We start from the raw sequence: 23,430 nt of genomic DNA on the forward strand, positions 1-23,430 counted from the left end.
TTCTCTGGGACACCGACCTCCCAGGCACTGGGATTGGCAAAGGTGACCTAATGGGCTGTGATTTGGGGAAAGGGATGGAGTCACAGGTCTGCAAAGCATCCCGGGGACTGCTGGCCTGGGTGAGCCCCAAAGGGGGGGTCCCCAATTCCAGCACGGGGCTCCCAGCACCACCAACTGCTGACAGGGCAGGAGAAAGCAGAACCACCACAGATACATCACCACCTCAGGAGACACGAGGTCGACAGCTGAGTGGCTTCACTTGCTGAGGAGATAATGGATGCTGGATGGGCTCCAGGAGTTTCAATCCCTCCCAGCTCCGCAGAGCTCTCTAACCGAGCAAGCCCTGCCATCTGTCACAGCCCTGCCACCTCGGCTGAGAACTGACACAGCCCCAGGCTGCCCTGCTGAGAAGAAACCAGGGTCTGGTGCTCTCCTGGCTGGCTGATGATGGACACCAGCAGGAAGAGCAGGAGCAGAGGAGCTGACACAAGCACCTGACCCCCAGCTCGTTGTTATCGCTGGGCAGCAACGCTCTTTATCTGATGCCCCAACTCAGCAGCATCAAACGTCTGCACCAGGAGCCAGCTCGGGCTTAGCTGCTGATTTTGGGTGGCCAGCAGGACAGACTCACGTGCCCCAGAACCTCTGCCAAACTTCCACTAATAACAGAGAGTCAGTCACCAGCTCCTGTGACCGCAGCCAACTTTCCAAATGCCAGAGAGAGACCGGGGTGGAGAGGTCCCCTCCAGAGCCACTGATCTCAAACCTCACCCTTTTCTTCCCTGATGATCCCCAGGATTCCCAGCTTTGCACAGGTCCGTGCTGACACCCTGGGCTTTCCTAGGGTACCTCTTCAGAGTGGGAAAAGAAGAAGTGCAGGGAAGATGTTGGAAGGGAAACACAAGAGACTGAAACCCTCAAAGGAGCAAGCACAGAGGGGCACTCTGTGAGGGCAAGGAAAAGGGAGTCACATTGCAAAGGGATGATGAGAAGCAAATGGAAAGAGGAGGAAGCCCACAATGGTCACTCACACAGGAGCAGCAAACACATTCCTAAGGGCACTAAGAAGTTATTAATGTTTTTCCTCCTCGTTATGAGCCAGATCCCCTGGGTGGCTTTGCCAAGCCTGAGAAGCAGGAGGTGGGACAGGGCAGCTGCTGCTCTTCCAACCCAAGGGGGTGTTTGTTCAAAATGAGTCTTTAAACATCTGCCTCCTGCAAGCCCAGACAGACAGATTGCCACAGGGCTGCAGCCAGGGGATGGCTCAGCAGATGGAAAGGTCCATTGGGTCACACAGAGCCACTGCCAACCCCAGCACCAGCCTGGACCCAGCCAAGGGCACAGGGAGCAGGATTGGTTCTGTTGGAGGGGCCTGGGAAGGCAGCAAGACCAAAAAAAAGAGGGGGGAAATCAGCTGTAGTGGTCCCAAACCTGCACCACAGCAACCACCAGCTCGGAGACAATCCTTGGACCCCTTTGCTCCTGCACGTTTTGGGGCTCAGATGAGGGATGTGCACCCCAACCTCTCCTCTCCTCCTCTCCCAGGTGGGGAGAGGCTTCTGAGAGCTGCAGAGCAGCTGCCCCAGGGGGGTCAGTGCCCAAAGGAGCCCCAAAGTGTCACCACCAAGCTCTGCCATGGTGTCACTTGACACCTCCTCTCCTTCAGGATCCCATGCCTCAGGCATGAGGGAAACACATGCTTGGAAGGGCTGAGCACAACCCTGCTAAAACAGGCTAAGAAAGCCCAGGGGGAAAGTCAGAAGAGCCACAGGCAGCATGCAACACACGAGAGAAAATAATTAAAAAGGATCCTGAGAACAACGTGGCAGATAGGAGATTAAAAACCAAAGCTTTCAACTATTTTTCTTTGAAGGTTTTAGTTTGGGAAGGCTGCCAAAGTTTGCAGCACAGGAGAGCAGGACACCAGTGACTGCACCAGAAGACCTTTAAAGCAATGTCCTGCACCAGCCCTACCTCAGCAACCTGCCAGGGGGGCCCTGGACCTCCCAGCCCCTAACAGCATCTGGCCCTAAGAGCACATTCACCAGGATTAGGTACCCCAATGAGATCCTCTGTTCTCAGCTGGCAGGACTTCAAAGCAGCACAATGTACTTGCCCTTAACAAAACACAAGACACTTACCCATTAATATACTCAACAGCTTTTGAACTCTGGAGTTTACCCCAACGATTCGGTAGAGCCCTTGCTCATTGATCCCTAGGAAAAACAAAGAGCTTATTAGGATAATGTCAGAAGAGCTCCTGACATTTCTTTCATTTCTCTGCCTTCTCTAACAGCAAAAATAATTAAACCCTCTCGCCGACTCCAGACAAAATTATACGAGAGGGTAAAATTTGATTTTGATGTCAGGGCTTTCATGTGTTGATTAAAAGTCTTCCTCCCCCAGCCAGCTCAGTAATCAAAGATCCAAGGATCCAGCACACATCAGTGAGGAGTTGGGCTGCCCCAAGGAGGAGCTGCACTTTCCAGACACCAAAAAGAGCAGCTTTAGGAAATTTTCTCAGCTCAGGTTGAAGCCTGAGCCTGTTCTCCACGCAGGGAACAACGAGAACCAAACAACTTGCTGGTTGACACCCAGAAACCCCTTCCCCCCAGAGCAGCCCCCTGACCCTTCCCCAAGGTCTGCACCTGCCCAGCTTGGTCTCTGTCACCCACACTGCTTTTGTTTGGTTGGTTTTTTTTGCATTTTATTTTTCTCCCACGTGGCTTTTAAGCCACCACCTGGATGTCACAGGGTGCTGTCCCCAACCTGACCTCCTCGGGGGATTCCCCTTCCTTGTCTGTGGGGCTGTGCCCCGACAGTCTCCACGAGAGCTTCTCAGCAAGGACTGAAACTCAGCTGCTTTTTTTACCCCCCACAAGAGGGGGGATGCCCAGACAAGGTCCCAGCTGAGGGACCTTCCCCTGTCCTGCAGATCCAGTGCATTATTCCCAACCCCAGCCCCAGGGAACGTGGGTCTGGGTGAAGGCACCTGGGGTTTGCCTGACCTGGGTCTCAGAGGGGGAATGAACCATTTTTGCCCAAGAAAAGAGCAGGTAAGGAACTCCCCCTGCTACAGACAGCTGCAAGCCCCCAAAAGAAGACCATCAGGTGGAGGGGGGGACACTCTACCTCTTGTCTCCACAGCATGTATGCACTTCTTGATGATGCTGAAGCCAATGTTATCCAGCTGGGCAGCTGCGAGGGAAGAGAAGAGAAAAGTGATGGAGAGGGAGAGGATGGATGGCTCCCTGCTGCCCCCCCTGCTCATCCCACAGGGAAAAGCTGCACCAGAGGGAGGGGGGAAGGAGAAAAGGGAAATGAGGTGTTCCCTGAGGACGGGCAGCAGCCCAGCAGCTTGTCCCAGGGGTGACCTCAGTGAACACTGAACATTAATCCCTGATCTCAGCCCCAGAGCCCTCAGAACCAGCACCTCCCAGCCCCGGGCTCTGCCCCAGATTCCCATCTGCAGTGGGTCAGATTTTGGCTCAGGGGGAGATCACCTGAAGAGACCTCAGTCTGTGGCTTTGGGCTGCTCGGAAGAATCGGAAACTGAATTTATTTCTGAAATAATAAAACCTTGGGCATGGCACCCAAGGAAGTTTGCTGAGGTCATTCTGGAGACCTTCAGCTCTCCAGCCAGCTACCCAAGCCCTCAGCAGGCTCCAGGGATGCCTTCATCCCCAGGCCAGCTCCATCCCCCCAGCCTGAGGAGCTGCAGAGCTGGGGGTGCCTGGGCACTGGGGTGGGAGCCCTTGGGTTTCTTCTTCACATCACCAGCTCTGCCTGCAGGAGCAGCTGGGATGCAGCCACTGGTGCTGCCACTTGGCAGAGAAATGCAGAGGTGACACCCATGGCCTGTGCTCCTGTGGCTGCACACACACTTCTCTGACCTTCCCCAAGCTACTCAGCTGCTCTCATCCTCTTCTATTTTTGCCTAGCCAGGTTCTTCTATTTAATCCATTAATTCCTTTGTGCTGATGTGGCACATTGGAGCATCAGTAACGTGGCAAGGAGACTGAATCAGCCCCAGGCAACCTTGCAGACTCCAGCACTGGTCATGGCACTGCAGGGTCTGCTGCATCCCCCCAACACCTCTCATGAAAAGCCCCAGCAGGAATTGTTACAAATTCCTCCTAAGACTTTCAGGAATTAAAAGCCACGGGGACAAGGAGGAAGCAGGAAGCAGAGAGCAGAGTTTTCAAGCCTTCTGTCAAGGGTCAAAGTACCAGAGAGCTGCCAAGGTTGGGAAATGCCCAGGTTGGGCCATGCAAGGAGACCACCAAACAGGGCAGGAAAAGGGACAGGAAAGGAAAAAGGAAAGGAAAAAGGAAAGGAAAAAGGAAAGGAAAAAGGAAAGGAAAAAGGAAAGGAAAAAGGAAAGGAAAAAGGAAAGGAAAAAGGAAAGGAAAAAGGAAAGGAAAAAGGAAAGGAAAAAGGAAAGGAAAAAGGAAAGGAAAAAGGAAAGGAAAAAGGAAAGGAAAAAGGAAAGGAAAAAGGAAAGGAAAAAGGAAAGGAAAAAGGAAAGGAAAAAGGAAAGGAAAAGGAACTCTGTGCTTTTCCACACAAGTGGCCAGGAGGATGCTTTGCCACAGAGCAGGACAAGTCCTCCTGGTTTGCAAACTCAGCCTCTAAATTCCTCTGGCCCCAGCAGCTCCCTGCCACCCACTCCTCCTCCCAGAGAAGATTAGGATAAATGACCCTGGAGAGCCACGGCCATCTGGTCACACAGCAGGCTGCAGAACCCCAGAGCTCTGTCAAATGAGCTGGTGGCTAAAAATCTGAGCACATCCAGAGTGCAGGAAAGCCGTGAGGTACAGGGGGCTGCAGGGTCAGGAATTGCATCCGGACTCCATCCATCCCAGCACTCATTTCCACCCCTATAGGAAGCTCCTGTCTCCAGGGCTGTGTGGCAAGAAGCCAGCCCCTGGATCGATCTGAAGTGTGGCTGAAGAGGAAAGGAGCTCAACTCCCCCCAGCCACGGTTTGGAGGAGCTAAAGCAGCCTCAGGTGTCTGAGCTGAAAATCACAGCTCCAGCTGCAGCCTCTGCTCAGGGTTCCCCCAGAGCAGAGAGGAAGCTCTGCTGAGCACTCAAGGAGGATTGTCCTCATTTTTAAGACAAACCATGGACACTGAAGAGGTTTTCAAAGGGTAAGGAACTCTGGCAAAGCCTCCTCGGCTGCCTGAACCCTCAGCTTCAGCCTGGCAAGGATGCGCGGGGACCAAGTTGGGATTTGGTGGCTTTGCCAAAGCCTCCCTGCCCTTTGCTGGGTGCTGAGCAGCTTCTGGGTGCTGAGCAGCTTCTGGGGAGCACAATCAACACGTGGGCTCTGGGCCCTGCCAGCACCATCAGCAAACACCTTCCCAAAACAGCCCAGGGCCAGGGAAACTGCATGGGAGGCAACTGCAGAGAAAAGAGCTTTTCTCCTCAAAGCCTCCACATGGACATCCAGCTGGGGGTCATGGAATCACAGAATCCTAGGATCATCTGGGTTGGAAGAGACCTCTCAAGGTCTAGTCCAACCCCCCTGCAGTCAGCAGGGACACCTTTAACTAGGTCAGGCTGCCCAGAGCCTCCTCAAGCCTCACCCTGAGCATCTTCAGAGATGAAGCTCCCACTCCCTCCCTTGGTGATGCTCCCAGAGGCTCCCAGCCCACCCTCAGCCCAGCAGAGTCAGACATCCCCCTCCAACACCTACACCCAGCTCAGACTGAGCCCAGGAAAATCATCAATTTACCCCCCCCCCAGCAGGTCAGCCTGGTCCTGATCCTGCTAAGGGGGGTCCTCAGTGATGCACAACCCAGAATGGGCTGGGGAGGGGGATCAGAGCACCTCCAGAAACCCTCCAGAGGCACCCAGGAGCCCCTGGGACCTGCCCCGAGCTTGGCAGCTGAGGATTGAGGATTAGGCAAGACAAATAACCCTGGGAAAGTCACAGCCACACTCGAGCAGAGCTCTCAGCACCTCCAGCTGAGCTGCAGGATGACTCCAGGCTCAGTCCCAGCCCCAGGAGGATTTCTGGCTGACAGCACGTAAGATGGGAAGGTCACAGCCTGACAAGTGCTTCTTTCAGAAGTGGTAATTGCTTCACCAACCCTTCCCTCCCACCCCTACCCTTAACATCTTCCTGCTTTTCCATTACTCCACAGTAAAACGAAGAAAAATTATTATTATTATTTTAACATCTTCCCCCAGCCAAATCCCCACGTCCTGACCTGGCAGAGGCTGAGAGCAGGGAACACAGAACAGGGACACTTCGTGGCCAGGCTGGGACAGAGCTGAGCAATTCCCTCTGCCCCCAAAAACCTCATCCTGCCCATCTGTGTGCTGAAGAGAAGATGGAGCAGACTCCATCCCCCCCGGGGTGTCAGCTCATGCCCTCCTCCAGGGGTGTGAGGCTTTGATCCATTTAATCCATGAAATTCCATTTAATCTGGAAGGACCACCCAGGTCTCCCAAAGCCAGGAGGAACACATCTGGGATGAGATGGAGCTGAGGACATGGAGAACCAGCAAGGAAGGGAGAAGCCGAGAGGAGGAAGAGGCTGTGCAGGGGCTGGAAATGGGTGTGAGGAACATTGCCTGCAAATTGCACCTATTAGTACAGGAAAAATGTGCTTCCACTCAAGGTAAAAATGCCCTGTCTGAGGTGGGATAAAAATGAACTGGTTGCTAACCCCCACCCTGGGCTGGGCTCCCATGTGAGCGATGACTTTGGGGGAAGGAGGGAAGGGATCAGGGGTTTGAGCAGTGCAATTATGGCCATTCAAACCTCCTGGGAAATGGCTCAATTAAGGGTTTTGAAACACAGGGCATAAGAGCCAGGACCAGGTGCAACAGCTCCTCTAGGAAGAAAAGCAAGTGCTTTCTTTGATTGCCCAAACTACAATAAAATAAGCTTTTTTTTTTTTTTTTTTTTTTTTTTTTTTGCTTTTTTTTCCCAGGGGCTCTTAATTAGACAGACCCTCCCTGCTCTTTATACTTCTGCTCCAATTCCCCTGTGGAAAAGCCACACTCATCCTCCACATTCTGGTTCAGGAAGGAGCAGGGATGCATCCAAGCTGCCACCTGCACCCCTTGGTCCCCATCTCAGCCTCTCCCCCTGCCCACACCCAGGGCTCTGGGAAGAAATACTTAAATACTTACTGCCTTCACTCTGGCTGTCCTTGTTGGAGTTGTAGACCTGAAAAACACAAGGAGAGAGGCTTGTGAAGACCCTGGCTCCAGCTGGGAAGGGGCTGCTGGCATGCCTGGTGTCTCCTGGACCTGCCACAGCATCCTCTGAGCATCCCCACCCAGGCAGGGAGCAGGATTCCACCCTGGCTCACAAGTCCTTCCAGCCTGCAGGAATGAGTCAGGCAAAGAGGGAGAGAGGAAAAGAAAGATCATCACTTGACAGAATCATAGATTAATTGGGGTTGAAAGGGACCTCCAGAGGTCACCTCATCCCAGCCCTCTGCAGCTACCAGGGACACCTAGGTCTGGGTGACACCCTCAGCTAGGTCAGGGTGCTCAGAGCCTCCCCAAGCCTCCCCTTGGGTATTTCCAGGGATGAGGCTTCAGCCCCCTCCCTGGGCACCCTGTGCATTGTTCCACTCCTGATACAGAACTTGTTCCTAACTCCCAGGCTTTAGGAAGGACCTGAAATGCCAAGGGATGAGGATGAGGATGAGGAGCTCATGTGCCCAGGACTGCCCAGGCAAAGCCAGCCCCTCAGCTTCACCCCAAAACTCCCCTGCCCCCCAAACCAGTGCTTCCCCTCCTCTCCCAGCTCAGCTCCCCAAGATCAAAGTTGGAGCAGACACCACAAAAAGAGGAAAACCACTGAGAGAAAGTTCTTATCACAGCCTGAGGAGCATCCCAAAGCCAAGCACCATGAAAACCTCAGCTGTGAGCTCAGCCTGCAGGCAGGTTGGGTTATTTTCCAGCTCGACAGAGTGAAATGGTCCAAAAGAACCTTTCCAGCATCAGCAGAAAGAAGCTGGAGGGGCAGAGCCTGGCTCATCCACCCCAGCTCCACAACCATGGAGCCAGAGGGGTCCAGACCCTTCCTGGGGAGGGGAACAGAGCTGGGAGCCCCCCTCCTGCTGGAGCCCAGGCCAGCACATGCTGCCTCCAGAAATAGCAAGCAGGGAAGGAAAGTTCCCAAAGGCAATGTTGGTACCAACAGCCAAAGCACCCAAAGGGGAGGAGGAGGAGGAGGAGAAGAAGGAGGGAGAGGAGGAAGAGGAGGAGAGGTTCTCCACCTTGCCCACCCCAGGCTCCCAACTAATGACAGTGACACAGAGGACAGAGGATGCCCCTGGGTGGGATCCTGCCAAGGGGATCTCCCCTCTGCTGCTGGGGGAGGTGACACCACGATGTGCCCAAAGGATTTGTCCCTGCTCCCAACACCAGCCCCGTGTCCCCATCACTAAAAAAAGAACCAAAAAAAGGCTGGGTGGCACACAGCATGTCACCACGGGGTCACTCAAGCAGATGCCTGCCTGGAGGTCATCCAAACACCAGCTCTGCCCAGAGCTCAGAACTGGGGGGTGGGCAGACATCACCCCTCAACACCAGTTCCCACTTTCCTGGGATCTTTCCCAAGGACAACCATCCCCTTCCCCTCCCAGGGCACCCAGCTGGGCAGGACAAGACCAAACAGAGGGGTTTGTTTGCAGGAGAACATCCAGCATCCCACAGCTGGAACCTGGGGGATGATTCAGCAGCAAAAGCAGCTGCAGTCAGCAAGTGAGATTTGCTCCAGGAACGGGGCTCATACTGAGAAAAAAAGATAAAAAAGAGAAGGAAAGCAGCAGTGGCCACCAAGACAACATTCCCTAAGGAAAGTTTTGTCTCCATCTGCAGTTCCAGTGCTGAGGACTCATTGAAGGGACCAGGGACACAGCTTGGGGTGACTCTGACCTGGAGTCCTGCAGAGCCAGGGCCCCTTCTTTTGGGTCAGTTCCTTGCCCTGGCACCTTTCCCCATCCTGGCACAATTCCTGGCACAATTCCCCATCTCCTGTCCTTCTCCCCATGCTCTCCTCTGCTGCCCAGGACCATTCCTGCTGCTCAGGTCATGGTGCACAGCACATCAGCTCCAGGGAAAGAGGTGTCTGTCTGCAATTTGTTCTTCCAGTTTGGTGCCATGAAACACCAGAGGGGTTGTTAATCACCAGAAACTGCTCTTTCAAAAAAGGGAGAAGTGCAGGCAAGGAAACACAATATGCTTATGCCATTAATTGCAAAGTATGCACACAGGGAAAAGGAAATTTCAAGCAAAGGTCAACTATGTAACCATAAAACAAGGAGATGCTATCATCCTGCCTTCATCTTAGGAAGGACAAACCTTTTATCCATTGTCACTGTGTTAATCCATTAGCACCACTACATCATCAGGGGCTTAACCCAGCCCCAAAGCTGCAATATCACTTCCTTTCCCAAGAAAAACACCACTGTTCAAAAAGAAATCCTTTTCCTACACTGCCTCCAGCCTTCTGAAGGGAGAGACTTTTTTTTTTTTTTTTTTTTAGGATAAGAGGAAGTTTCCAAGTTTGAAGAAAAGTTTGTTGTGCAAGAGGCCCAAGAGAGAAGCCCAAGGGCCCCCAGGTGTCCTGCTGCCCCAGCCAGACCTGGCCCAGCCCTCAGGGACCCCTCTGCCCAGCTTGGCTTTATGGATATGAACATCCCAGCCTTTCCCAGGCAGCCTTGGAACCAGGCAGGCTTTGAAGCACAAGGGGGTGTTTGAAGATGAAGCCTCCTGGGCAGCTGCTGGACCAAACTTGCTCCCTCTGCAAGGGTCCTGAATTTTAAAGAGGTTTTTCCCTTGCCTGTTCCCCAAATCCCCATTGATCAGTGACAAAACTGAGGTCACAGACACCTCAGACAGGAGCATCCCTGCATCTTCCCCTGCATCTTCCCCCTGCATCTTCCCCTGCATCTTCCCCTGCATCTTCCCCCTGCATCTTCCCCCTGCACCATCCTCCTTGTGCTCTCACCCCAGCACTGCAGAAAAGGGACAAATCCAACCCCTCCTCCCAAGGGACCTTCTCCCAAACAACAGCCAAGTGCTGGATGGGAAGGGAGAGGCAGATCTACTGATTTCTTTCCCCCCCATCTTGCTGCCTTCAATTTATTTTTCTGCAGTCACAGTGTGGATGGGCAGCTCCACCAGATCCCAGCTTTACCAGTGGAAGATACAGCTGCTTCATTTCTGCAGAACCACTGCTACCTGGAGGTCTTTATCACCTATTCCTGAAAAATCCTGAGATTCACCTGCATGGAACCCAGCACCATGGACTCTGCAAGGGCCCAACAGAAATTGCAATTTATGACGATTTTCGCAGTTTTCATGAAAAGCCAAAATCCCCCCTTGTACACTTGCACTGTGCTCAGTTATTAACTGAACACTTCAGATAACTTATCAAAGAGCAGGGTAATTCTTTCTGCTGCAATATTTCACCCCAGATCCTCTGTGGTTTGCAGAGGGAAGAGTTTTTATCACGATGATGAAGAGGTCCCCGGTGTCCAAAGGTGTGGTAGCTACAGACAGCTCAGGAAATGACACCAAGCTGTGGATTTTCATCATCAAAAATCCTCCCAGAGCCACCATTCAGAGCTTAAAATCCTCTGACAGCCCCCGTTCATGCCTGCAGACCAAGGAGAAGCCAATCTCTCAGTTTTCCAACATAATCCTCAAGAAATTGCCATGCAAGGAGCAAACAAGGAATGGGCTGGAAGAGGAGTGTGGGGAAAAGGAAGGAACTGACATTTGGAAGAGGAACCAAGAAAATAGGATGTAATTTGCTGTTTATTTCCTCCTTTCAGGGTTCACCCTGGCAGCCCACGATGTCTGTCAACCTGCAGAATAAATGAACTGGTGGTTAATTAACGATGTGTGCAGACAGCCTCTGTGTGAACACACAACATCTGAATAAAAACCTGCTTTGTGCAGGAAAATCCAACCTCAGTGTGCCTTCCCAAAATCTTCCAGGTCCCATCACCCTGCCCAGGTGGCTGGAAACCAGAGAAAAGAAATGCCTGGCTTCCCAGAAAGCTTTCACCAGGAGCAGTCCAGGGGAGATTCCACCTTATTGCTCCTTTTTCCTAATTCCTGGGGTTTCTTTCAACCCAGACTTGCAATTTAAACCAAAACCAGTGTACAAATGGGCCAGGTTTCCTTGGTCTCCCAGGAGGAGCTCAGTGTTTGCAAAGCCCTGAGCAATAGGAGGAAATGCTGCAGTGTTATGCAATTTCCTTGTGATTCATGTTCAGAAATCCTCCCCACAGCCATGAACGGGATTTTCAACTTTCAGCTCCAAAGATGCACAAGCCAAAGCAGTATAAATAGAAACCATTCTATTCCCCCCAGAACTGGTAGCCCAGCTGCTTGCCAGCCACCCCGAGGACAGGCACCTTTTAGATGGGTGTTTTGATACCTTTTTTTTTTAAAAGGAAAAATGGAGAAGGGGACGAAAACCAGGATTCAGCCCTGAGACTGACTCCAAGGCTGGTGGTGGCTGCAGCATCCTGAAGCTGCAGAGCAACTGCTGCACGAGGGCTTGTGCAGGAACTGGGACTCATTCAGCCTTTTTCCTCCCTCTTCCATGGCTCTATGTGAGAAAGACACCAGAAAATCCACTTGGAACAGGTCTTCCTCCTGATATCCCCCTCCCTTGGGCTCCAATGATGCACCTGATCCCTCCTCATGGGTCTGGATAAGTCCTCATCCCCCCTCTTCAGAGCACCAAAGAAACTGAAAGACATCCAGATCAGCCCTGAAGAATTTTTTCCTGATCCTGTGCAAGGAGTTGGAAGCCTGAGAAGCAAAAAACTATTACAGAAAAAGCTTACGGAAATAATCCTGTAATGTCTGGACAACAATCCCCCTGAGGATAATGTTGCAGAGTGCTCAGGTGCTCTGAGGAGAGGGCCAAGAGCCCCTCACATTCACTTCAAGCTTTGGCAGCAGAGGAAAATCCCCTCTGGTGAAGATGATGACAAACAGGCTCTGCATGGAGCCCTGGGGTAATTCAAAGGGATCTCAGTCAGTTCCTGAGCACACTCAGTTTAAAAGATACCAAGGCACTGCTTTGTTTCTGCTGCTTTTACAACCAAATAATCCCTTCCTTCCACAGCAATCCAAGAGAACAAGAAAGTGACAAAAACAGCATTTTTTCCAAGCCTAATTTTATCAGACAAGTGACAAGTTTGCTCTGACTGCAGAGACCACAAAGTGTCACCTCCTCACTTCCCCAAAGTGTCATCAGACCCAAGCACTTCCAGGACCTCTGAGCAGGGCCAGCCCCTGGCTTTTACATTTCCTCTGCCCAGACACCTCAGTGCTCACTTTTCTTTTCCCATTGCTGCATTCCTGCCTTTCCCATCTCAGTGTCCAAAGGGCCCTTCAGGAGCACAAGCAGCCCACAGCCCCCTGCCCAGCACCTGGGGAGGGACATTGGAGATTTCCCCCCCCCACCAGAGGTCAGAGGGGAGAAGATAAACCCCATAGCTCACCCCAGGGAGCCCCAAGAAATCTGAACCCCCCCCAGAGAAGCTTTTCCCTTGCCAGGACCACCTTCTCATCATTTTCCTGCTCTTGCTGTCCCAGGGATGCTCCTGCCACACGCTCCGTGTAGTCCCGGAGGTCCAAGAGCCACCAAGCACCCTGGGGACACCCCCTGTCCCTGTGCCTGAGGATGTGGAGCCCCTGCTCAGCTCCACGAGCAGCAGAATGATCCCATGGTTTCCCAGCTGGCTTGAGCTTCCCACCCTGCAGCTGCAGGGAACCACCTCGACCCCAGAGCAACACCAGGACAAGCCCAGGAAGGGTGCAGGGAGTTGTGGTACCCAGGGAAGTGGGGAAAGCAAAAGAGGGAAAGGAAGGAGAAAGATCAAAAGAGAAGGAGATGGGCACAGGTCCACATGTCCCAGGCAGGATCCTCTGCACCTGATGCCCTGGCAAGCCTGGCACAGGGCTGCAGAGCTGCTCTGCTGGGACACAGCCCAGGAGCAGGATGCCAGCAAAGCAGAGAGCAAGAAGGCTCATGTACAAAAAAGCACATTTCCTTGTTAAAAGCAGGACACCTGGCAACCTTGATGAAATCAGCCCTTGTTTCTGGCTCTGCCTTATCAACCCTGTTCTATTTTTGTCCCAAAGCCAGGTTTCCATACTCCAAGCAGAATTTTCAGAGCTAGACTGCACCGTGTTGTGGCTGGGAATAACCTTCCAGGCTCTCTGAGCCAGACCCATGCAGGTAGGAGTGAGATCTTTCCCTGCCCACATCCCTGCAAACCTCTCTTGCCAGGGGGAGGGGAGGGGAGGGAAAAATATGCCTTGCTTCCCAACTGAAAGACTTGGCAGGGCAGCAGAAACCTGCTGGGAAGTGCTGGTTGATGTCACTCAAACCAGGGCTGTTCATTTGGAAGAGGGTGGCCCAGGGTCCCTGGCAGCTCTTCCCTTCCTGCCTTCCTTCCTTCCCTCCCATCCTACTGTTCAGCACTCAATTCCCTGCAGTTGGAGCCCCCTCACCCCCCCTCCCTGCCCTGCTTCCCTCTTTTCCCTTTCCTCTCCCTTCCTTCCAACATCAACTTCAGCTCCAGACTTCCACTGATGCCTGAGCCTGATTAAAAAGAAACCAAAAAATAATGTATCTAAAGAAAAGCATCTGGGGGGGCTCAAATCCTCTGCACAGGTCTCTCTCTCCCACTTCTCCAAGCTAAGGGATGATTCCAATTAAAAAGAAGCCCAAGTTTTATTCCACGTGCAGGAATTCCCAGGAGCCTCTGGAGCCCAAGCCAGCTGGGCTGCTGGCCTCAAAGCCCTTACACAACCTGCAACCTTTGTCACCCAAGGAAAAAAAATCACCTGGGTCACCTCCCAACCCACCAGGTCCCCATGGTCAGTGGAAATCAAGCAGCAGAGACTTTAGGGGAAAAAACCCAAGGAGGAAGGAGGAAGTGATGGGGAATGAAGCAGCCCTGCCACACAGCAGCCTCTAGAAAAATGTAAGAAAAAGTCACCTGGTTGAGGAAAAGACATTTCTGGAACAAGTAAAGCACCTAAAGTTTCAGCAAGCAGGGTTTTTAAGCAAGTCCACCCCAGCAGATATGTTCAGTGACTGATTTAAAGTGAAAACCTGGACTTGTTCAACAGCTTCCCCAAAGTTTTCGAGGATGCTTGAGCAACAGCTTGCACATCCTCCTCCAGCAGCACTGGAGCCCTTCCAGCTCCTCTCTCCCCCAAGCACACACACCCTTCCTCCTTTCAACATCTACAGAGGAACAAGGAGTCTCAAAGAGCTCAGAAACCAACCTGATTTTAAATGAGTGCCATCCTGATTTTTAAAATAACTGTAACTCAGGCGTGCCTGGTGCTCCTCCTCTGGGGAAGAGGCTTCCCAGGGCCCAGCTGCTCTGAACAAGGGCTGCTGGGCTTTAGCATCAAGAGTAAAAAACAGCTTTGAGGTGCAGCAAAAAGCCTGCCTGGGTCAGGGACTGTGGTGGGACTGCAGCAGGACAGCAAATCCCTGCTGAAGATGAAAAACGAGGACAAATAAAAGAGGAAATCAAGAGTCGAGGTTTGCAACTGCCTGTCCAACAAACCACCTGAAATTTTCATTTCAAACAGCACCCAAAATACCCTCTTAGCCCAGGCAAATCAGCTGCAAAGTTTGCTCTGCTGTTGCTGTCTTTCTTGAATTTCTTGAGTGCTTTGTGCCTCCCCCCAGCTGGGCAGATGCAGGCACGGGGCAGGCAGCTCCACACCAAACCCCTTGATGCAACCACCCTGCAACCTTTTCTTCAGCTGGTTCTGCCCAGGTTCTGCCCAGGTTCTGCCCGGGCCCAGGCTCAGAGACAAGCAGCTGCACGTCAGCCCATCCATCCTGTTCACACACAGCCTGCAATCCAGGTCCCAGTCCCCACCTTTCCTCTGCAAACTCCAATGACTTCTCCCCACCAAGCTCCCAGCAGAACCAACACCTCCTGTCCTGGCACCAACCGTGCCAGTCCCCAACTTTGGTGGCCCCTGGGAGTGCTGTGCCAGAGGAAAGAAATGCAAAATGCTGAGGGTTCACACGTGGGAGATGAGATCCAGGGACAGGAGCCACTGCTCTGCTCCTGGATGTCCCCAAAAACAGCTCAAAGGAAGGGAACAAGTCACCGACTTGTCCCAAGTGGGGGGGATGGCACCATGAGGTGAGCAAAAGTGGTCCAGGGGGTATTTTTAAGATGATCCAGTCTGTTTCCCTTGGTATTTTTCTCTTTGTGACTCCAAGAAGGTCCTTAAGCTCTGTCAGCCTGCTCCAGCAGTGATTCTGGCTGGGGATGCTGTCAGCCACTGGAGCAGCATTTGCAGGAACCATAAATAAACGCCTGGAGTCAAGGCTGAGGACCTCGCTGGCTTAAGTGCTTTAGAAATAAAATAAAAGCTTATAAACTCAATGTAAAGTTACTGCTATTATAGGCTTAAAATAGGTTATGAAACAGGAGAGGGAGAAGAAGGGAAGAGTGGTAAGAGCATGTGATACAAAAACTAACAGGGATAAATTCTCATTGGGTCGGAAAGCTCAGGCTGATGCCCCAAGGATCCTCTTCCACCACCTTGTCCCCAGAAAGGTCAAAGAACTTTTTATGAGCAAAAATCTTGAACTTCAGGATACATAAAAAAAAAACAAAAACCAATCAAACCAAGCAGGAAGTCCACTGGGTTTTGCCACCTAGCTGGAAGTGGGGCTCAAACTATCCTGGTACCTCCAGCAGGACCAGGGGGATGCTCCTGTGGTTCAGGGAAAGTTCACTGGGTTGTCTGGGTCAGGGAGCAGATTAGAGACAAAAAGAACAAGCAAACAACACAAACTTCAGAGGCTGAGAGGAGGCAGAGTGAGGGGGGTGGGGGAAAATAATGTTCTGTTCAGCAAAGAGATGGGGAGATGGAGAGGAGGCAACTGGAATGAAGCAGGTCATGGAAAGCAGAGCAGAAAGGAGGAATTTGCCCCAAGCAAACAAAGCCTGACAGGATGAAGGCCATGAAAGACTTCAAGATAAAAGCATGCAGAAAATAACCTCCTTTCTCTGGGAAGCCCAGAAAGACACAGAAACACAGGCCTGGGGGATGGAGGGGGTAAAACCATCAGCGTGGAGACAAGCTGAGGACACAGACACAGACCAAAACCCCAAAGACCACCACCTGCAGGCAAAGAGGTTCTGGGGGAAGATTTTCCTCTACAGATTCCTTTTTCTCAGGGACCTTTTCCAGGCAGCAGCCTCAGAGAAAAGCCCTCCTGCCACTTCCCATGGTTGGTCCCCCAGCCCCCCCCACCCCACGCTGTGATGGCTGCACCCCAAAGCACAAATCCCAAAGCACAAACTGCTCCCCATCCCCACCAAAGAGGGGTCCTCAACCTCTCCTGGGGACATTTCACCTACAGAGCACCAAAACCAACACAGAAGCAGCAAGAGAGCTCCGAGGAGTGGGAGATGAACTGAATCAGAAGGATGCAGCAGCTCTGCAGCTTCCAGAGAGTCCCAGCACAGGACCAGGGGGTTGGAAGGTGCCTGCTTGGTGCCCAACTGTCCCCCCGTGTTGGGACCAAAGTCTTTCCAGTTAATTTCTATTTTTAATTTTTTTTTTTGAAGGAGGCAAAATGAGAGGAATGCTGAGGATGAAAGCCCTGGATGGAGTTCAGAAGACACCATTTCCACTGGGAAATCAATCTCTCACCGTCTGGTATAATTAGACAAGGAAAATGAAAAACAATTTCAGAAAGAATTCCCAGGAGCAATATATCCAAGGAGGATGCAGGGAGGCTGGGACCAGGACCAGGGAGCCTCGGGTGTGTCCCATCCATCATCCCAGGGCTGGCAGCTTTGCTGGGGCACAGCTGGAGATGGTCCTGAACCCAGCCCTGTGCCACCCACAGGATGCTTTGGGTTGGAAGGGACCTCCAAGATGATCCAGTCCAAGAAGATGACACCTCCCAGCAGCTCCAAGCCCCATCCAAGCTGGTCTGGAAGAGGGATGGGGCAGCCACAGCTCCTCTGGGTGTCACAGTTTAACCCTGAGCTGGCCAGGATGCTTTCTCTTCATTCCCCTCCTTGGTAAAAAAAGGGCCGTGGTCTCACCACCCTCATAGTGAAGGATTTCTTCCTAACACCTAAGCTCAGGCTCCCCTCTTCCAGTTTCAGGCTGTGGGGAAAAAATCCTGGAGATCCTGAGTGGGGAAAGGCTCCTGCCCCATCAGCTCTGCTGCTCCTGTTCCTTCACCATCCCAAAGGGAGCAGAGCCATGGGCTCCCTCACACACAGGACCCTTCCAGTAAAACAGCTCTGAGCCCTGGGAGGCCCCAGGACAAAACCCAGCAGATAATAAAGAGGTGAGATATATAATAAAGATGAGGTATATAAAAGGTAATGAGATATATGATAAAGACATGAGATCTTAAAGTAATGGGATATATAATAAGTAATGGGATACATAATAGGTGCTGTGATTTATAATAAAGAGGAGATATATAATCAAGAGCTGAGATATATAATAAATAATGAGACATATAATAAAGACATGGCAAATGCCTTGGCTAATGCAGCCCCCATGCTATGTTTAGACCTCACTAATATGTAACACAACATTTGGGTTTAGTTTTTCAATCAGAATTCAGCAGCAAACTCCACTTTAATCCTGCCCCAGCCTGGATCTGCCCATGGAATTCCTGTCCCCCTGTGCCAGCCTTTCCCACGCTCGATATTCAAATCAAAGGAAAACCAGAGGGTTTGTTTTTTGCTTTTTTTTGTTGCTTACAAATCCAGAGCCAAAGCACAGAATGGATATTTCTGGGAGCCCAAAGGTTAAATCCTTGCCTCTTGCTCAAGGAAATCTCTGCAGGGCAGGTAACATCCCACACCCTGGTGTTGCAAGACAAGAACCCAAACAGAGCAACAACTCCTGATGGATCAAGGGGACAACTGAGGACAGGGAGCCACCTCACCTGGCAGCACACACCAATAATAATAATAATCATCTCTTCTGGATCCATTTCCATCCAGGCTTCCAACCACCACCAGCAGTGAGGCTGCTTTAATGCAGAGCAACAACCCCTGATGATGATGCTGCTGATGAAGATGCTGCTGATGAAGATGCTGCTGATGAAGATGCTGCTGATGAAGATGCTGATGATGAAGATGCTGATGATGAAGATGCTGATGAGCAAACTGCCCTCAGCTGATGGGCACCAGAGGGAAGAGGAGAACTCTGCAGGTGGGGGTTTGAAGTTCACCCAACCAGACCCTGAAACTGGCTCCTCCAGGCATCTGGTGGCACCTCACAAACACTCCAAGGTCTCACCTGGCTCTGCCAACCCCTCCCCATCAGCAGAGGCTCCTGGACAACCCCATGCAGGTGGCTCCCGTGGATATTGGGTTTCTCCTCCTTGCAACCACAGCTCCCGGGGGAGGTGAGCAGGCTGAAGGAGGAGAAAGCAGCAAAAATGCAAAAAAAAGAAAAGCAGCAAAAATTTTGTTTCTGGAGAAATTTAAATATTATCCTGTCACCAGGTGCCACCACTGGACCAAGGGAAGGGCTGATTCAGGAGGGAAGAAGAGAGGTTCAGACAGAAGTTCAGTCTTCCCACCTCCAGCTGCCCCAGGGGGTCAAGAGCCAAGGTGGAGGAGCAGGAAACAAGGAACCCAAACAAGGAACCCTTTCCAAGACCGGCTGGAAAAAGGGAGCAGAGGCTGCCCTGCACACAGAACCCTCTGGCTGCACCTCCTGCCATGCCCTTTGGGGTGTCTGCAGGTTGCTGCATCCCAGAAACACAGGTTTGAGGCAGGGAAGAAAGCAACGTGATGGCTGTGATCACCATCAGGGGCAGGTCCAGGCTGCACAGCACGGGCCCTGCTTAGGGAGCAGGATTTATTCAGCTTGGAGAAGGAGTGGGGGGTCTCCTGGGGACCTGAGGCAGCCATCCTAGGAGGAAGGCTTGGGGAAGACAGAGCCAGGATCCTCGCAGAACGGGGGGGCAGGAGGAGAAGAGGCAGGAGATGCAAACTGGCAGAGGAGAGGTGCAGAGGAGGTCCCAGGAGGAGGAGGGAGCAGCAGCAGAGCTGGAGCCCAGGGAAGCTCTGGAAGTCTCCTGCCTCGGATGCTCCCAGCACCCACCCAGGGCCACCCCAGGCAACCTGGAGGAGCAGGAGCTTGGAGCAGAGACCTTCCAAGGTCCCATCCTACCTGAACTAGTGAATGGACTGATGATTCCAAGCTGAGACCTGGCTGCAATCCAGGCTGAACCCTTACCTGAAACACCCAGGAGCAGCAGCACCCTCACACTCCCCACACCCCCCACACGAGCTGCTTCCAGCAGGTGCCTCCCTGCAGGTCCCCACACCTCACCTGGCTTGGAGGAACACTTTTTTCCTGACAAGCAAGGACCTTCTCGTGCTTTCCAGGGCCATGAGCTGCTCATAACCAGCACACCAGTGTGTGGCAGTGGGGCTGTGCTGGGCTGGGACATTCTGCTCCCCCTCTCCGACCACCTTCAGCCCAGCAGAGCAGACACCCATGGGCTGTCCTGCCACAGCCCTGGCTGCTCCAGCTCCCTCCAAAGTTTTTTTCTCATTTCCTGCTACACTTTTGGCCACGCTGAGGGCCAAGAGGCTGCTTGGCAGTGCCACGTTTGCCTTTCATTTGGACGACCCAAAGCAGGCAGGACCGTGCTGCCAGCACATGGGGAAGCCACTCAGAGCCACAGCTCTCCCAGCTTGGCAGTGAAGTTTGCACATGGATTAAAAGAATTAAAAACTCAACAACCATCCAGTTTCCTGAAAACCTCCATAATCCCTTCCAGAGCTGAGGGAGCCCTGGGCAGCTCCAGCAGAGCATTGAGGAGGCTCCTCTGCTCCCACCACACCTGCAAATCCCTACGAGCCCCCAGGAACTGCTGCAAAAATGAGCTGCAAGACCCAAAAAATAATAAAAAAAAATTAAAAACTACAGCATATTTTCTTCCACTGCTCTTTCTGCCATGTTTTCCTTGCAGCACAGCAGCATGTTTGTGCTGGCCAAGGCTCCCCTCCTCCTCCTTCCCACCGCACCTTGGAGCAATGCAGGCACAGAGATACAGTATTACCTCAAATATTTAACCAAGGGATTAAACTATTCCCTTGGCAGGAGGCACGAGCTGCCCCACGGATACAGCTCTCACCCTGACTGTGTGACAGCCTGCTTCACAGCAAACAATCTGCCCAGGGCTATGAAAAAAAAAAAAAAAAAAAAAAACCAACAAAAAAAAAACCTCTCCACAATTTTCTCCCAACGCAATTAATTTTTTTTTTTTTCATTTTTTTTTTTTGGGTTGTTGATTTCTCTGCTCACCGGTTCCCGGCCGTCCATAGCCTCCATCCACAGCCTTCTGTCCTCTTCTGAAAGAGCCTGCATGGTGATCACACCAGGCCTGCCAAGAGAAAGGGGATGCTTTAATAGATAAATAAAGAGAGAAACTGCAGGATGGGAGGAAAAAGCAAAGAGAGAAATCCCCCAGCAGAGAGAAGCAGAGGGGGCAACCTCCTTCCCACCCAAACCCCAGCAGCACAGGGGTGACCTCTCCAGGGATGTCCCTGCAGCTGGGACCAGCAGGGGGGGGGATGTTACCCCCCCAAAACCAGCACAACATTTCCAGGGGGTTTGGGGTAAGAGCTGGGAGCCCAGTTCTGCTTCCTGCAGCTTCCAGCTCACCCACACTGGGGCTGAGCACATCCATGCAGCTGCAGAAGGCAATAAAAGCAAGCAGGACACCCCAGCACCCCAAATCCCTCAGTGTTTGCCTCTTTATTTTCATCAGAAGAGGAAAAAACAGGATTAAGTGCAGGGGAGCCAGGGGACACCACCAGCCCTGCCCTCACCAGGGCCACCTCCACCACTCCCCAGCGAGCCCCAAGCCCCCTCCTGGGGCTGCCCCTTCCAGCCAGGGAGATAAAACTGAATGACCCAGCTCCAAGAAGCAGGACCACCAGGCCTGAACTCCTGGGGGAGTTATTTGCACAAGTTCAGGTGTGGTTGGGTGCTTGCACAAGAGGGGAACGTGCTGCAGACCCAGGGCTCAGCTCCTGGGCTGAGCCCTTTCACAGAAGGTTTAGGCTGGAAGAGACCTCCAAGCTCACCCAGCCCAACCTTTCTCTAACCCCATAAGCAACTGCTAAACCACATCCTGCAGGACCAGCTCCAAATGCCCTTTAAATGCCTCTGGGGATGGGGATTCCACCACTGCCCTGGGCAGGCAAAACCTCACCTGGAAGCTGTCAGCCTTTCCATCCTCAGCACCCCAGCACAAAGAGCCCACCCTACAAAAAGCCTCTCCCCAGCCTCCTGCTTCCTCCCAGGGCCATTTTCAGGTGCATTAAGCAGGGCATGAGGGCTGGATGTGCAGGATACCTGTGTGCAGGAGCCCTGACCACGGGGGAGATGCTGGCACCACAGCATCCATGGTCCTGGGGGGTTCACCCATCACAGGGTGAGAGCAGAGCCCCTCTGCTGCTGCTCTGCTCACCCCAGCAAAGCTCAGAGGCTCCAAAAGGGCAGCAAAGAGCCAGGATCACTGCTGGGCACTAGGCTGCTCTGGCTCTTTTTGAGCCCCAAAAGGCTCTTTTTGGCACCAAACCTGGTCAGAGGGGTGATTTCTTCCAGCCCTGGCTCAGGAGGAGGAGGAGGAGGTGAGCTGCAAGAACACTCTGCAAAAATCTCTTGGTCCTTGGTAAGGGCTGATCCTCTGCTAGCCAAGACTTTACCAGGGGTTCTGGTGGGTTTGGTTCACCTTTCCCTGCTAGGTATGGGCAGAGAATAAAGGATTTATTCCCTCCTCCCCATCTAACCAAGCCAGCAGCCTGGATTCAGCACACCCAGCACTTCAGGATTGTTCCACCAGTGGAAGCCTTGAGCTCAGGCTTGCAAGGAGCCCAGGTCCAAGTAAACCCAGACATAATGTGTTTGATCTCTGCTAATCCCATTGGTGAGTCAGGCAATACTCACCAGCTTAGTGGTTTGGAAGTTTTCTCCTTCTGGAGGGAAGAGGAAACCACTTAACCCCATTTGAGCAAGGAAATGCTCAATGTGAAGTTCCCAAACGCTGAGCAAGGTGCCCAAAGGGACCCAAGGGACATCCCTGGTGGCCAAGGAGTGGCACCTGGCTCTGGTTTTTCCCTGGGTGACCCTTCAGCCAGGGCTGGTGTTGAAAGCACAGGGAAAAAAACCCTGGGAGGGCTCCTTTTCCTCTGGGAAAAGGAAATTTGGGGATTTCTGCCTCTCTAAGGCAAGATGTTAAAATAAAGAGACTTGAAAATAAAGAGACTTGGGATCATTCCTTGGTGTTGGACTCAGCTCTGGCCTCTGGGGGAAGGGACAATGTCCCAGGGAGACAACCCTGGTATCTGGGGTGCCAGGTTCCTTCAGGCACGGGGCAGAAGGGTGATAAGATGGAAATGTTTGTTCTGCCTTGGAGCAGATAACAACTCCTGGGGCTCCACTTCCAAGTCAGACTCACTTAGGAGCAGGAGGGGAGGGGCTGTGAAGCTGAATTAAAAACCTCTTTCCAGTGCAAAGAGCCCTGCATGGCCTCCCACAGCCTCCCCTTGCCAAGGCACCCACGGCACCACTTTCCTCAGCAGAAACCTCTCCCTGGCTGTGATGCTTTTTAAAACAAACCCCACACATCATCCCCAGCCCCTGTCTCTTTGGAGGATGCCCAGGACTCAGCAGATGGTTACGGGGCAGGGAGGGTGGCTGGGGGCTCCCCATCCTATCACCAGGCAGCCAGCATCCTCTTCACAGCTTGTTTCTTGAAGATCAACCCTTTCCCAAAGCCTGCTCAGGAGATTGGGGGTATCTCAATATCCCCCAGACAGGGAAGGGCCCTCTCTGACCTCCTTCCCCCACAGATAACCCAAACGGACCAGTTTGGGTTCCCTCACCCACCCCAAATGAGCCTGAGTGCTGGAGCTCAGTTAGATTTGGGTTGTTGGACACCTCCCCACCCCCCCAAACCTTGGTGTGGGACACAGGGGCACTGGAGGAGCCCCAGCACCCCAGGCAGGATGCTTGGATGGCCCAATCCATGTGGATGCCTGGAACACACCCAAGGGACCTGCTGATTCCCTGCACATTTCAACCTCCAGGCACCAACCCCACCTTTTTTTTTTTTTTTTTTGCCACCTTCTGGGATGTTGGGTGAAATTTTGTGATCAGCAGGGATCTATTTCTAAGCTGAACAGGTGACCAGAGTCAGAACATGGCAAACCCTTGGCAAGGAGGTGTATTTTCAATAGGCTAGAAGCTAAAAACTAAAGAGATTTTTTTTTTTTTTTTCCTTTCCATAGGAGACCACACAGGAAATTTGAGTTTTTCTCAGTATCTCAGCTTTTGTGAAAACCAGCCTGGCTTTCAGGAGCTGTGAGTAAGCA

At 52.4% G+C, this 23,430-nt stretch overlaps 1 protein-coding gene and 1 long non-coding RNA gene across 6 annotated transcripts in view; one reads left to right on the forward strand and one right to left on the reverse strand.

The window, feature by feature from the left end:
* The window catches only part of ARHGAP26 (Rho GTPase activating protein 26), a 99,510-nt gene that overhangs the window by 52,341 nt on the left and 23,739 nt on the right, over positions 1-23,430 (reverse strand). For all 5 annotated transcript variants that reach the window (XR_011728961.1, XR_011728963.1, XR_011728962.1 and 2 more), the window contains exons 11-14: positions 20,354-20,432; positions 7,148-7,184; positions 3,133-3,198; positions 2,142-2,216 (exon numbers count right to left, since the gene is read on the reverse strand). Coding sequence is in view for 2 of the 5 variants with exons in the window: in XM_071759346.1 (XP_071615447.1) it covers positions 2,142-2,216; positions 3,133-3,198; positions 7,148-7,184; positions 20,354-20,432 (257 nt within the window). In the remaining 3 variants the exon portion in view is untranslated. The remainder of the gene's footprint in view (positions 1-2,141; positions 2,217-3,132; positions 3,199-7,147; positions 7,185-20,353; positions 20,433-23,430) is intronic.
* Positions 668-3,344, forward strand: LOC139803313 (uncharacterized). The gene is made up of 3 exons (XR_011728964.1): positions 668-815; positions 2,936-3,056; positions 3,148-3,344. It is a non-coding gene; the product is annotated as an uncharacterized lncRNA (long non-coding RNA).

Source organism: Heliangelus exortis, chromosome 15, assembly GCF_036169615.1.
Source record: "Heliangelus exortis chromosome 15, bHelExo1.hap1, whole genome shotgun sequence".
Taxonomy (NCBI): Eukaryota; Metazoa; Chordata; class Aves; order Apodiformes; family Trochilidae; genus Heliangelus; species Heliangelus exortis.